The 16,454-nt window shown below is 45.6% G+C and overlaps 1 protein-coding gene across 1 annotated transcript in view; it reads right to left on the reverse strand.

Annotated features, from left to right (window-relative positions):
- dab2ipb (DAB2 interacting protein b) overlaps positions 1–16,454 on the reverse strand; it is a gene marked incomplete in the record, with an annotated part of 81,329 nt that overhangs the window by 21,006 nt on the left and 43,869 nt on the right. Inside the window, 3 exon segments of the mRNA XM_030353070.1 lie at positions 3,394–3,538; positions 13,565–14,122; positions 15,816–15,914. Of these exon segments, the coding sequence (XP_030208930.1) occupies positions 3,394–3,538; positions 13,565–14,122; positions 15,816–15,914 (802 nt within the window).

A 16,454-nucleotide genomic window follows, 5' to 3' on the forward strand; every position in this document is an offset into this window, starting at 1 on the left:
CAAGAATGACAGTGACAATTAGTCAAACTTTTCTGCTCGTCTTCACAAAGCCGAGGGGCAAAGAACGGTGCCAGGCAACGCCGTTCAGCGACATGATGTAACACGGAGAGCTAATCAGAAAAGGCAGACACTTGAGTAGGAGTAATGGGAAGCAATTCTGGAGATGCTTTTAGTTCATTCAGACACAGTTCATTAAACCTTAGGAGGACTTAAGTACATCAAGAATCCTCCATCCTGGGAGAAGAAGACTCATCATCGTCAGCCTCATCTTCATCCTCCCAAATGATGTACAACATGATGATGACATGCTTTACCTCAGCCAATGCAGAAGGAGATGCCACCCAAAACCCTATCAGCCAACATAGCATACTGCCCTCTGTCAAATAGACATGGGTGGCAAACCTACACCACTCCATGTGCATGTCAGTTCTTTCGCTTCCAGCCCAAATGTAAACGTGGGTGTCTGGGTGGGTTTCCCTCTGTGGTCGTCTGGTTGTGGCCGCGCTCCCCTCTTGGCTAGGGCTGTTGGAACATATGCCCGATCGGTGTCCTATAGGCACGCACCATATGCACTATAATCTACACAGACACCCACATGGCAGCAGCTCAAGCCAGGCTTGGCTCGCGAGTCGTGGCCTCAGTGGGATCCACCAAAACCCAGCCAGCCGTACATTATTCAGCCCACATCCCAGCAATAACTACCCTGACTGCAACCTTGAGGAAAAGAGAGCGGGAGAGAGAGAGGTAGAGGGAGAGAGGGGTAGAGAGAGAGGTAAAGAGCAAGAGATAAGTAGAGAGAGAGAGAGATAGGGAGAGGGGTAGAGAGCAAGAGATAGGTAGAGAGAGAGGGAGAGAGGTGGAGAGCAAGAGATAGGTGGAGAGAGAGAGAGAGAGAGAGAGAGAGAGAGAGAGAGAGAGAGAGAGAGAGAGAGAGAGAGAGAGAGAGAGAGAGAGAGAGAGAGAGAGAGAGAGAGAGAGAGAGAGAGAGAGAGAGAGAGAGAGAGAGAGAGAGAACGAAGGAATTCACCGAGGAGAAATGTTTGTATTCAGGAAGCAATACACCAGTAAAACATGACAGACATGTTTAACTGCGTTAACCTACTGATCTGAATGCTGTAAATACCATAAACCATGTACTGTTCATCTCTACGTACTATAGCAACACACAAAATGTTATTGGGTGCAATTTATTTCATAAACAAGGGTTTCTTATGAGAGAAACCAATGAAACACGTGCTTTTATAGTCTAGTATTAAGTCATTACACTTTTGTCCAAATGTCTTTAAGAGCAAATTAGGGGTTGGGAAGGGCATATTGCTCTCCGATGCCCACCGGCAGACCGCAGACATAAGGGGTCGAACTCACAACCTGTTGGCATAATTCCTAACCGCTTCACATGCTGATATAAGAATGAGCTATTTGTGAATTTCAGCCTACTCATCAACCGGAGGATTACCATTCATATTTGTTTTTTCACTCAGATGCAACACTGATTTGCATCTGAGAGTAGTTGAAAGGGAAGACTGATCATGGTGGGGGGTGCAAACGCAGTATTCTTTCCACTGTCCTTTTCGAGCAGTGGAGGCAATTCTGCTGACTCAAAATATCAAAGCAGCCGTAGTCTAAGGGCTTAGGAAAAAGACTCGGTTTCAGACACACACACTCTGTTCCCCTTCACCGCCATCCCATAACCGATGCTGTTTGTGCGCGTGTGTGCCTGTGTGGTTTAAAACTTCCAGGCTTCCACACGTCAAACTGCGTTAAGCTCACCGTGTATTTTGTGACGTGCGCGTGTGTGCTGTCTTTGTTCTTTCACCGCACATTGTGGAAAGAGAACTACTTTATATTTGTTGAGGACCACACACACACACACACACACACACACACACACACACACACACACACACACACACACACACACACACACACACACACACACACACACACACACACACACACACACACACACACACAGATCGACCACCGCATAGGTGCTCAAAAGCCCACACATACAGTAAATTATTTGCACACACACGCATACTTACACACAAACATAGACACACACCAACAGGTAAATACAAACACACACATGCAGATGCAGACACAAATGCACACACGAATGGTCACACACAGACGCAAACAAACACACACACACACACACACACACACACACACACACACACACACACACACACACACACACACACACACACACACACACACACACACACACACAAACACACACACAACACACACAAAGACACAAACAAGCACCCCTCCACACGTACACACACATAAATCAGGGAGAGGTAAAAGTGATTGCGGGGAAGGATTTGTTTCCATCCGTTATGCAAAAAAACTGCTGTTGTGCACATTTCCGAGGCAGCCACAGAGAAGAGAGGGGGATACACAAACACAGAGGGGAATAGAGGCCGGGAATGAAGACGGGGGAAGGCAGGACACCTGGACGCAGTTAGCCTCACCTTGGTCCTACCTGGGCTAGTTTTGATTGGTCAACACTGTGAGAAAACAATATGCTAATTTCGATTTTGTTTTGAGTTAATGTGTATGTTGGTATTTAAGGAAAGGAGATGGAGATGCCTCATGTTTTTTTCATAATCAGTGATTGATGAGCCTACTTGCTTTTCCCAAATCGCTGCGATCAATCAAGTTAGCGTTTGACAGATCTAAGAAGTTGAGTTCCTTCTCTTGCAAAGCGGGGCAGATGTTTGACAGTTGAGGCCGAGCCTGAGGACAGAGGAGCACTACCGCGAAAAGACAGACTGAATGAGGGGGGGAGGGCGGAGGAACAAAGCGGAGGAGTCGACACCAAACTAATCTCGCCAACAGCGGCTGTGTGTGCTACAGCTAGCTAGCCTCCACTTACGGCCAGAAGCTCTTTAATCGAGTTCGCTCTGAGTGTGGAGCTCCTCCGCTCCTAGCCTTTATGTCAACAGCCATAGAACAACAACGTTTGTTGTCGTTGAGCGGGATATCGCTTGGCAGAGTTTCAGTAACACATTGGGCCTGTATGGATTGTGATTGGTTTGATTCAAGAGGAGGATATCCAACCGGCTGCTTCGTTAGCTGCCCAGTGGGCCCAAAAAAAAGAGGAGATTTAATTCTAGGTAGAGCTTTAAATCTAGGTAAGGAAGAGATTGGGGTTCACACAAAACGCTGTTACTCAGCACGGCAAACCAATAACGCGTATTGATTTGACGTAAATCTTGCTGTTGTTCCGCTATGTGTGCAGGAACAACGCAAAGGAAAACATTTTCTATTGGTTTGACTTAATGCATATGTGCATGTAGGCGGGGGCCGACACACACACACACCCACACCCACACACACACACACACACACACACACACACACACACACACACACACTCACCCAGGGCGTCCTGCAGGTACTTCTGTCCCACCAGCTTCAGGTACTCCTCGATGGCCTTGGTGGCCAGCGTGTTCTCCCTGAAGATCAGGTGCTCGTTCTCCCCGCAGCGGTCCACCTCCGACATCATCAGGTCCGTCAGGAAGTCCTGAGGGTTAAACAAAGAGAAGCTAAGACTACATTTCCCAGGAGCCTCAGAAAGGAGGGATCGCACGTTAAAGGAGACATATTATGGTGTTTTCCCAACTAGAAAACATAGTCTTTTGAGTTCCAGAAAACATGTTTTTGAAGCTGTTTGCTGGAAATAGCATTTAGGAAAAAAGATCTTGCCTACCACTATTCCCCTCTGTTTCAGTCCCTTCATAAAGCGCTGTTTCTAGTGTCTGTAGTTTTAATGCAAATGATTTCCTGCCCATGACCAATGAGCTGTCAGACTGAACCACAGCATGGAGAAGGGATTGTTGCCATAATAATAATATTATGTATGGGTATTTATATAATATTATATCTAATATCACGGCCAAAAGCTAAGTGCGCCTCGGATGATATTATGAATCATAAAAACTGCGTCTGTATGTTGAGCTTCGGCCGCAGTTCAGCTCCCGGAGCACACCGCCAAAACGGACTCGCTTGTTTGGTAACTATAGGCGGGATACTTTCAGAAATGCATATCTCACTCAAAAAATCATGTACAGACTTTTTTCAAAGTTTGTATGCGTGTGGGAGCACCAGAGACCCAAAACAACACCCCACACCCCAAAGAAAAGTTATTTTTCATAATATGTCCCCTTTAAAGAAAAGGCATCAGGTTTGGCCCCAAACGGCTTTCCCGACCTTTAGGGATCGTCTGATGTGCACATTGGAGATGGAAGACTTAGAAGCTATGCTTGATGACACACTTTACCAAGAAAATAAAACAAAAAGGTGTGAAAGTAATCACGAAAGGTTCTGTATAAATCTTTAGTTTATCTGTTCATATTTATATGAACAGATAAACTAAAGATTTGTAGTCGCAGAGTGAATTTAAGCTTTTTTTATATATCTGATGCGCTTTTATCTGCCTCCAATACAGAAAAGAAAGACATGAAAGAGGGTTGGAGAAGAGATGTCACACAGGTGGGAATCGAACCCAGTCCTCTACAGGGTGTATCACCTACATGGTTAGCGCACTAGGGGGTCGAGCGGCAGCCTGCAGTCCAACCTGCAACGGCTCCCTGGGACAACTACCAGCCACTGCCAGGTTTACATAGCTTCGACCGCATGTTAAAAAGACAATGAACATATCTTGATGAAGACCAGAACATATTGATCGCTTCTTCTTCACAGCATCAGCCTTAATTTAAGCTGAACGGGATCGGCATGGCATCAATAATTCACATCCCAGCAGGGAAAAACGACCGCAAACGAGAGCCCTTATAATTTAAGATTGAATTTAATTTCACACAGGACACAGCCAAGGCCTTCGCCTTCATTTATTCCCTCGTTGGATCTCTGAAGCCCCCCACGGAGATTGGAGGAAGCCAATTTATATAGCCCGAGAGAGAGAGAGAGAGAGAGAGAGAGAGAGAGAGAGAGAGAGGTGTACACACACATACACCTATGAATCTGTAAGAAGATCAAATACGTACGCACACAGCTGGGCTGCTGCATTTGCTATTCAGTCGCTAAACAACTCAAGTGTAAACACTAGCATACGTTGTAGTGCATTAATGATGAGTTGATTAATCAAATGGTGAAAAATTACGAAATGAGTGTCATTGAGTTCGTTTTTGCATTAAACATCGTGTATTTTGTTGCTTTTCTCAGTTTCAGATTATTTTTAATATGAATACTTTTGGACATTATTCCCGGTTAGACAGACAATGTGAGTTAATTTGTCCCTCTACTCTGGCCTCTGGTGACTTCCTTGATTAATGAGAACATTTTATAGACAATCATCAAATTAGACAGACATGACAACAATGCCACTTACAAAATTGTTAGCGGCATCATGACTACACAATCAAGCAGACACAAACATACACATAAACACAAGAGTACAGACTGCCAAATCACTCCAACGATCTGTTTGTGTGCGACAGATGTGCATTTGTTTGTGTGTTTATGTGAATTTGTTCTGTGTGCGTGTGTGTATGTGTGCATGAGTGTGTGTGTGTGTGTGTGTGTGTGTGTGTGTGTGTGTGTGTGTGTGTGTGTGTGTGTGTGTGTGTGTGTGTGTGTGTGTGTGTGTGTGTGTGTGTGAGTGGGGTAACAGCTGCTGGTTAGGCAGACTGACAGCAGGAGACCATGCGATGACTCATCAACATATACACAGATGAAGACACACAAACAGAGCCACGCTCTCTGTCTTTCTCACACAAACACCGCTGCCCCAGACGTCCACACCCAGTGGACGCTTTGCGGCCGCGACCCAGCGCCTGCTGGTGTAATGTGAAACCACACCAGCAGGGGGCGACCAGGGGGTTTCTACATGGAACGAGATGACGAGATGAGGACCTTGACTAGTTTCCACCCCCTGGATATAAAAGTCGCAAATGGTCAAGGACAAGGTTAGCAAATGGACAATATGTTAAGCTAGGGCTGGGTAATAATTCTATATTATCGTTTATCGTCTTTGAATGGTTTGATTTATCGCGGTACTCAAGTTTAATAGTGTATACATATTACGACGAGAAGAGAATTTATGAGGTTTTGAAAAGTCATTAAGAGAGGAAAACTTGTCCAATACCCTGATTTAAATGTACACACATTATATATAATGGGCCTCAGTTATTGAGAAGGGTATGTTTGAATTCCTAAGCATGAAGTGATTTGATTGTGACATTGTTTACACTTCTCTGTGTGTTAATCTCCAAAAGGAACAGGCCTGCAGTGCTGAAAAGCAAAGTACTGGACTGGTGCATGTTCTTAAGACACAGACACACACACACACGCACGCACACACATCTTGCTATTTTTGACCCCTTCCCGAGTCAACACAATCGGCGCTTCTTCTTTTTGCACAGCAGGAAAATGTCACTGTAATTATAATCCACCTTTTAAGCACCTCTCCACCGCCATAGCACCTCCGTATCCCCTAACAGCCTCCCCCGCACCCCCCACCCCCCACCCCCTGCCTCCCTCCCACACACACACACACAGAGCTCCCCTTCCTGTCCTTATCAGGGCATCGAGAGAAGAAGGATTCATGCCCGATTAAGGATGGCTGTGGAGCTCGCGATTCAGGAGGGACCAGAGCCAGAGTTTCCTACGCCAGAATACAACAATGGGGAGTGTTTCAAACACTGTTCAGTTCAGGCATCTCTGCCTCGGCTAACAAGCCCCCTACACTAGCACTAATACTAGTGCTGGCACTGGCACTGGCATTAGCTCTGGCCCTAGCTCTAGCACTAACACTATTTCTAGCAATAACACTAGCTCTAGCTTTAGCACTAGCTCTAGCACTAGCACTAGCGCTAGAATTAGCACTAGCCATTGATTTAGCTCTAGAACCAACACCAACACTAAAACTAGCTCTTACACTAACACTAGCACAAACTCTAGCACTAGCACTATTTCTAGCACTAACACTAGCTCTAGCTTTAGCACTAGCTCTAGCTTTAGCTTTAGCTCTAGAACTAACACTAACACTAGCTCTTACACTAACACTAGCACTAGCTCTAACAATAGCACTAGCAAAAGCATTAGCTCAAGCACTAACACCTACACTAGCTCTAACTCTAACATTAGCACTAGCCCTAGAGAACACACATGACTCTGTTTTGACCACATACAAAACCAATAAGCAGACTACTAGTTCCATTGCATGTTTTCTCGAGGTGCCTTATGAAGACCTTTCCAGGAATAAGGTGCCGTACAGTGACAGTACTTTGAGATCTGATATAATCCTCAGAGTCCACCGGCCGAGAGAGTTGAAGGTGAAATCCTGAACCCACCTGATGAAAACACCTGGCAGCGGGGGGCTGTAGGATTAAATAACATCATGACTCAGGATAAAAACACCATCAAATAACCATTTTCTGCAGGCAGAAATATATACCCAAAGAGAAATCGACAGATAGATATTGTGTCATTATTCTTCCCATTAATTCAGCGTTAACTGCTGATTGCTGTAAACGGCCGCATCCAATCTTCTGACTATAATATGTTAGTGCTAAAAAGGGTGACAGTCTGCTTTAGTGTGTGTATCTTGAGCTAATGAAGTGTGTCCTTCACACTGTGACAAAACACAAACCGCGTGAACGAGACAATAATCAGATGATTTAATATATCACTATCTAAAAGTAGGCTAATTAGGCGACTGTGGTAATTAGGGAACGGTTTACTCGTTAGTGAACACAAACATTTCCCGGGAAGCCCCGACCTCTCTCGCCGTCGTAAGTCATCAGTCTTTACATACGACTCGCCACTGAATTGTTCATATGGATGCATGTATGCATTAAGCATGGACGATGTCATCCATGCTTAATGCATACATGTATTTAGCATGGACGTCATCATCCATGCTAAATACATGTACACATTTAGCATGGATGATGTCAGCCATGCTAATGCTAATGCTGATATTATTTGCTTACACTGACACATTGCACCGTGCCTGATCGCTGATATACTAATATACTGTAATAAACGTACCTAGTCTAATCTTCTCTTATATAATATACTGCCATAAATTCTCATTAAATGTATTTTATTTTTAATTGTTATTTGTGAAAGGTGTGTTTTTGTATTTTGCTCGAAGCGGGCAGAGATCTGAGAGCAAAGGATTAGCTATTATGAACATGAAAGCTCTCAGATTCACACTGTGTGGACTGGCAACTATATATCTACTGCAGTGTTTCCCCCAGGTAATGTCGTAGTCAAGGTGGTCGAGGGCGGGTGTTTGTCTCGTGGCCCTGCGGTCTTCGCTGAGGGTTTCAGTTATATACAACCACCTGATGCCGCCGTTTCGTTTATTTTTTATACCTGATGGAAGTATTTTTTCTTTCCCTACAAGAGTTTTTCTACTTTGTTAATGGATATTAATTAAAAAAGAAATATAAAAAAAAAAAATAAAAAAAAATGTTGTTAAGGCGGCCACCTTAACCATACAATGTTGGGGGAAACACTGTGCTGTTGATATACACTAAACTAATTCCCCTTCTGAAAGTTTCTTCTACTGGGGCCAACCAGTTTCTCTTCGGTAGAATATCTATCGTAACAAAACAGGTATCAAGGCGGAACTCCGCCCCTTCAGTAGTTGTTTTCCTGCCCTTGCTTTGTGCCGCCTCCCCCCAGAAGTCCTGCTCTAATACATGATTAGGTGTAATCTTATGTTATATTATAAATGGAGGGGAATCTAATTTTATCTAGTTAAATATAATCTAATATAATAATATCTGATGTAACTCAATAATGCCATTTCAAAAAATATGGTCTAATGTAATCTAAAGCAGGGGGTCTCAAACTCGTGGCCCGGGGGGCAATTGAGGCCCGCAGGATGATAATTTGTGGCCCCCTACTTGACATCAAAGTTTAGTGTTAGTGCGGCCTGCACGTTGTTGTCAAAAGCACATTTTTGCTGAGTGGCTTGCCACACTTTTTTATCACTTTTGACAAGGTAACCAGGTGTCCCAGTTTTGCCGGGACAGTCTCAATTTTGGGATGCGTGTCCTGAGTCCCGACAAAAGCCAAAGGACGCTAAAATGTCCCGGTTTCCACCATCCACCCTGAAATGTCCCGTTATCAGCGATTACATAGCCAACGTGATCTAATTATAGCCCGATCATTAACTTAGATTGGGTCAGTTGTGCTCCTTTTTTCTGTGGAATACTTGTGATGTGGCCCAGCCTGACCCAGACTCTACCTCCGGTGGCCCAGAGATAATCATTCTGATGACCTTATTAGAGAGGCACGCAATCTGTGTTTAACAATTGCAACAGACCAATGCTTACACAAGACGATTCACAGCAATAAAGACCTACCGGATTTATAGCAGGGGAACAAAACCAGAGGCATAGGAATAACAATTGGGCTGATCAATTGGCCCGGCCTTCCAGCCCACGGCCCAGTGCGGCCCTTGGGGGGAGAGAGGGGGGGATTGGTAGAGGTGGGGGAGGTGGCAAAACACATAGCCAGCCTCTCCGCTCTCCTCTTCTACTGTTTCAAGCCTCCACCCTCCAGTGGTAAATCCTTCCAGGGAGACTGATGGCTAGCATTACGTTTAAAGCCGCCAGCACTTTCTGAGAGAGGGGGTCAGATAAGGGCTGACAGAGGGGGGGGGAGGGGTAAGGGAGAGAGGGAGCTTGAAAATGGGAGTGGTGGATCCCTCAGGCACAAAGCTATGTTATTTACCATGGAAACAGGAAAGAGAGAGGAGGAGGGGGGGGGTAGTCTTTCCCGATCCCAGCCTTCCAACAAGTGTTTTCGGCTGACACGGGGCGTTTGTCGTCCGTGTTAGGTCGTGTGTGTGTGTGTGTGTGTTTGTGTGGGTGTGTGTGCGCCGGTTCCTCATGACACGCAAGAAAGCGCGTGTGCTTGCGAACGTGTGAGAGAAAGTCTGCGCAAGATGCATAGTTGAAAAAAATAAAGCCACATTTGATGCTGACTTAAAACACGAGGGTTCAAAAAGGAGTGCGTTGCACGGCCTCTGTACTTTGACATGCCAGTATTTGGCTTCAGCCCCTCACTGCTCTCTCCATCTCACTGCTCTCTCCCTCTGCCTTTGACTGCTCTCCCCCTCTCAGTGCTCTCTCACTCTCCCTTTGACTGCTCTCACCCTCTCACTGCTCTCTCCCTCTCACTGCTCTCTCCCTCTGCCGTTGCCTGGTCTCTCCCTCTCCCCCTCTGCCTCAGACTGCTCTTCCCCTCTATTTTCTCCCTCTATATCCGCATACCTACATTGTAAAAATGTATGCTACAAATATAGCCATTGCTAACATAAACAGCCTTGAATGTTAGGTAATATCAACTTTTGGTCAAAATGGGGGGAAAAATGCTCACAAACATTCATGTATATCCAGGGTTTATGACACAATTATCCACATCTAATTAAAGGCCAAGACGGAAACTTAAGACAATAAGAGGGATAGATCGATATGTAGATCTTCTGTTTTGTCTTTGTATGGAAATTCTCTTTCCTCATTTTAACAATATGGTATATGGCTGATTGTAATTGGAGATGTGCATAGATATTTTTACATTGAGTGTGTGGTGTCTGTGTGTGTGTGTGTGTATCCGTGTGTGTCTGCTCAAGTTCATGCGGGTGTCTCATCTATGCAGTGGTGCTTACCATAAACACACACAAACACATCTGTGCACACACACACACACACACACACACACACACACACACACACACACACACACACACACACACACACACACACACACACACACACACACAAGCCGTTAAGACATTTCCACGGAGAGCAGTAATGACATATTTTCAGAGAACGCTGGCTTCTGGATGCACCGGGCCAAGAGAGAGGGGCTGGAGACAGCGACGCAAAATAACATAGAGAGAGAGAGAGAGAGAGAGAGAGAGAGAGAGAGAGTGTGAAGAAAACTGAGAGAGTGCACCGATGCAAACTATCCGGGTAGATAATTAATCCGGTGATGGCTGCTGAAATGACAGAGTGAAGCAGAGCCTAAAAGCCAGGCACAGTGAGTTGTAATTAGAAACCCATTCCCAACCTTTATACCGTAATTAATTCAAACAATGTGCAGAGCAGAGCTTGTGCTATACGCCACAAACAGGCGGAGCCGGGATAGCATAGCAACATGGGTCAAGTAGCAACCCACACACATCGGCTTAAGGGGTGATAGGGACACACTTGGCCCAGATAACTTTTAAGTAACGCTTTCCGAAATTAACCCAGTTTGTAACCAAGAATTGCAGAGAAATGTCATGTAGTTTAATGTAACATTGCCTTAATGTAAAGGGTGAAACTATAAGAATGAAACAATGTACTCCTCTTCATACTGCAAGGCATGCTCAACAGGTTTAAGTCAGAGTGGGGCGTTTCACTGTGGATGTGCAATCCTCCATCTTTGTGGCACAAATATCAGTAAAAACATGGTAGGTAGGTAGGTACACATGTAAATTATAGACATAGATGTATGCTTATCTGTGATGTGTAGCCTTGCACCAACGCCAAGTGGGCAAAGCCAATTCTCAGTGGTTTTTATAAATAGAAAATACTAGGTAACTGTGTGTTACCATTGATGTAATCTGATACAACTTAATGACACCTTAATGACAGGGGTAGAGACACCGCAGAGAGTTTGCCATGTTATTCCAGCTCATATCTCCTCAGTTTATCTAGGCACAGTCTTCAGTTCTGGGATATGACTCAGCCTTAAGATGACTCAGCCAAAGCCTGTGATTCACACACTGGTGTCTTCCGTTTTTTGTATTTATCACATGCAAACGTATAATTAAATGTCCCCCTTTAGGATCCTGCTGTGTTTCAGACAGACGGATTTGCTGGGAGACAATGGTCCTTTTCTAACACCAACCCTGAAACAAAGTCTCTGTCGTGTCCATGGTTTTAAAGTATAAGTGGTAGCGAGCGGCGGTGGGAGAGAAGAACAGCGAGCCCAGGAGGGATCTGTGTGGTAATAAAAGTTAAGGTTCCAAACTTTTATAAAGAACGCCCGGTATTCTATGTTTAAGTAAAGGTAATTAGAAATCTGTCAAAGTCTTGGCGGACCTCATTGAGGATGAACCAACCAAGATGTCTGCAATGAACCACCAGCTCCCAGCCATTCCCAGGCTGAACACTCAGGAGTATCCGTACAATCCACTGTGGATAGGAACCGGGTTCCAGGCCCTAGATTGCCATCATCAACCACACTGATCCCGGGATATGGGTTACTCTAGCGGTGAGGGTCTTTCAATCCCAGATGAACAGGTTCACAGTCTACCCTGTAGGCGCCCTAAGGAGAGCAGAACAGGCCTCAGCCCTGTCTGACAAATAACCATTCATTGTAGGGTGCTTTGGATAAAGGTGTCTGCTTAATGGCGATATAATCGTAGTTGATTATTGATTGCCTTGGCATAGGATCCAACTCCCTTGGCTGGTGACAAGGCAGAAAGCAAACAGACAAGGCAATATGGACGAGGTCGGTACGACCTGAATGCAGGGCATCCTACTAAAACCCCATCTACCGGCATGCGTGTAGCATGATCGCTCGTAGCACAGCATAGCAAACAGCATCCAAAGGTATTGGATCTACATTGCAGACACAGCAGAATCACATGCAAACACATATCTGTTTACACTGAGGCATGGTTGGAGACACACGTAGGTCGAGCACAGTGGCCTTTGGGTGGACGACTAGAAAAGTTCAGTTCCATTACGCGGGGGAAACCTGTGCCTGCACTGTCTGAGGCGGTACGGTGGTCTCAGGAGGATACAGCAGTGCTTGCACTATATCCGACCTCCTGCCTGCACGGTGTGCATCTGTATGCAGTGTGCCGCCGCAGGGTTGGGAGGCACCAGCGGGGTTATTATCCTCGTTTCTTTGTAATGGAGCGCGCCGCGGCCCGTTCAACAAATCCTCTACCTGCGTGAGTTTTCCGACCTGGCCTTAAGAATGTCAGCACAGTGGGTCAGAAGTTCATCGGACGAGGGGGGGTCATGGAGGTAATGCTTTGGTTCACCTCAGGTTCCTCTAGGTTAGGATGGTATTTCTACTTTAGTGCTGACCACAAAACACCTCTTCCAAAACATGTTGTTTAGGAATGGTTTTCCACAACCATAATCTCCTCCCTAAATGTTCCTACAACACAAGTTCAACGTTCATAAAAAGTAACATGAGTATGACATGTTGATAACAAGCAAGCACCATTATCGTGACACGTTATGAGTATAACATGGTATTTGAACACGTTGATAACAAGCAAGTCACATTATCGTAACATGTTATGAGTATAACATGTTGATAACAAGCCTCAAGGCCAGAATAGCAAGATCTTTGAAGAAACAGGGGAGTATATGGGGACGTTATGTTGTGGATGGGTCGTTGTGATAAAAACACTGGGATGTCGAGCAAGGACAGAACCCCACAATGAACGGGAACCTCCTAGTGTAGACCTTTTAGTTGCATTAACACCCCACTCTGATGAGGCCTGACTCCTCCTACATCCACGCCAACAACAGCAGCAGCAGCGGCGGCGGCACCCCCTCACCTTGGCCTTCCCCGTGCTCTGCAGGATGTGCACCAGCGCACAGGCCATCTCCTCCTTGTTCTTCACGCTGATGCCGGGCTCCAGCACCGAGCACAGCAGCATGTAGTTGTTGGTGGTGTACTCGGCAAACTCCTTGTACATCTCCATGGGCAGGATGTTCATGCTCTGGTAGCGCGCCTTGATGCGGATCATGGGCCCCGAGGCGCCCTTGCCCTTGGCCGGGTTGGGCACGCTCACCGGGTACCACTTCTCCACGAACTGGCGGCCGGTGACGGCGGCGGTGGGGATGACCACCAGGCCCACATAGTTGTTCTTGTCCTTCTTCTTCTTCTTCTCCGTGTCCTTGTAGAGGTGCGCCGTGACGCTGCGCACCGCCGGCAGGTTGTTGAACTCAAAGTGCTCGCCCCAGAACACGTTGTCCGTCTTCAGCTTGCAGGTGGTGCGGGCGTACAGGGCGTCGTCCAGGAACAGCTCGCAGAAGTACTTCTTCTTGGCCGGTAGGTCCTTGGCCTCGATGATCCACAGGCGCAGCAGGTTCTCCACCCGGCGGCTGTTGTCCTGCAGGGCGGATGACAAAGAGCGAGGACGTGGGTACGATGGGAGACCAAGACGTTGTTGGGTCAGTGTTGTGTGTTTGCGTGTGCATGCATGTGCGTGTGTATGCATACAGGTCTGCATGTGTCTGTGAGTGTGCGTGTGTGTGTGTGTGTGTGTGTGTGTGTGTGTGTGTGTGTGTGTGTGTGTGTGTGTGTGTGTGTGTGTGTGTGTGTGTGTGTGTCTTTTTGTGTGCACGCGCACAAGAGTCTGCCCATCGAATACATACCGCTTTCCTTCTTTGTGTATCTAATCGTTTTCATTAAATACAACAAACAACAAAGTCCTTCTTCAGGCCAATTCAAAATCCTTCCATATTTATCATTCTTAAAATCCATCTCGACAATCATATTTTTGGAAACATAAAAGCCCCTCAAGATAAACATCAAGTACGGTAATAGCATTTTTATTTTGAGTGATAATATATATTTTTTATATTGCATCGCGACCAAATACCCACACTTTTTTGCACATTATATATATGCTATACCATTACAAAAAACAGTTGCAACTGTACACCCTACCTTTTCACGGCCGCCATAACTTGTTGTTCAGAAACATTATTTTATCACCTGTCTAAATAATAAAGAGCCCATTCGCCCACGCCTTAATCACCACAGAGACTATTTCCCTCTCCAGACCAATTTGGTCTGGATAGAGAAACAGCATGAGGAAAACACAATCTGTGCTCAAGTGATAGCTGCAGTGGATAAAAGTTACATAGTGCAGGTGTAATTACCGCTAAGTATTTGTTATGGGGCACTAAAACATACCAGGTCAGAACCAGCATTTCAAAAAAATTGCTACTAAATCACTCCCTAATGCATTTTGTATGGCTACTTCAAGCAAACTAAGGCTAAATATTGCACATTAGTTACCTCCTGGCTAATAGGGTGCTAATGTTGCTGATGGAAATCTCGTGTGCTTTAATCTAGTACTGTTTATTACGTTCTGTGAAGGAATCAGAAATGTGCGTATTTCCCTCTTGTGTACTGAAGGGAGATAGTATATCAGCATCAACGACATGCCCTTTTACATCCTCACAACAGCCACAAATGACATTTCCAAAGTTCTCCAAGGAATTAATGTTCTTTATTATGTCAATGAATGAAGAGGGTAGATCTTGTTTTGTCACATTCTCCTGACTGTCAACGAGTTGGTGTGATGAAGGAAAAAAAGGTGTCAAGCTCTAACTTCACATTTAAGTACTTATTATGTCTTCAGGTGTAGGGAGAGATAACAATGGATAGGGTCTTTCTAATAAACTCTTAAAGGGGCCCTACATTACCAAGGTGTTGATAAGCCATTACATGCAATTTCAAAATGAACCCTATAATGAAATCCTCACAAGTGACAAGATGTATAAGGGCGAATCCTCCCCATGTGCTAGCTATTGTGTCAGCGTTGAATGAAATCCCACTGGGTTCATCGTGAATTGGGGCCCCTACAATTGAATTGGCCTCTAAAAATGGTGGTCTCTCTCTCTCTCTCTCTCTCTCTCTCTCTCTCTCTCTCTCTCTCTCTCTCTCTCTCTCTCTCTCTCTCTCTCTCTCTCTCTCTCTCTCTCTCTCTCTCTCTCTCTCTCTCTCTCTCTCTCTCTCTCTCTCTCTCTCTCTCTCTCTCTCTCTCTCTCTCTCTCCCTCAGGTCTGTTCTTACCTTGTTGGGGTGCACCGCTCTCCTCAGGTTCTCCATCCATTTGTCTCTCTCTGCGGACGACCGGCATGAGAAGCACTTGCTTCCCGTCGATGTGGTGACCTGCGGAGTGACGCAGGGCAACAGGTGGGTGACACAAGGCGACAGGTGAGCTGTTGTTGTGTTGTGTTGTGTTTCGTTGTGCATGTAAATTTTTCCTTTTCCCGGTTGATATGATCACTAAAGCAGACCGAACATCGGGCATTAATTACACGCCGCAGTGCTGAGACGCCGGTGAAGGGATTCTGCTGCATTCTGAAGGATTTGGTGATGGCACACGCAGACACGCACACGAGACATAAATAGACCACCCGACCCCCAGATTCTGCCGTTTCACTCTTTTTGTGGCGCCGTGCCACACAGCACCAGCCTGGCTGGTGTGTGTGCAAACAAGCTTTTGTCTATAATGAGGCCAAGAAATTGAGGCATTGAGGGGGAAGAAAAAAAAAAATGAAATTGTTATTCTGGAAGCTTCCGCTACTGCTGTGCCACAAGGATAAGAGGACAATGATGAAGAGAGATAGCTAAAGTTCGCAGAGAACCGATTCACTAACAGACACAAGTACGCACGCACAGACCCGGAAGAAGTCGGCTGTTGACTTG

Source organism: Gadus morhua, chromosome 4, assembly GCF_902167405.1.
Source record: "Gadus morhua chromosome 4, gadMor3.0, whole genome shotgun sequence".
NCBI lineage: Eukaryota > Metazoa > Chordata > Actinopteri > Gadiformes > Gadidae > Gadus > Gadus morhua.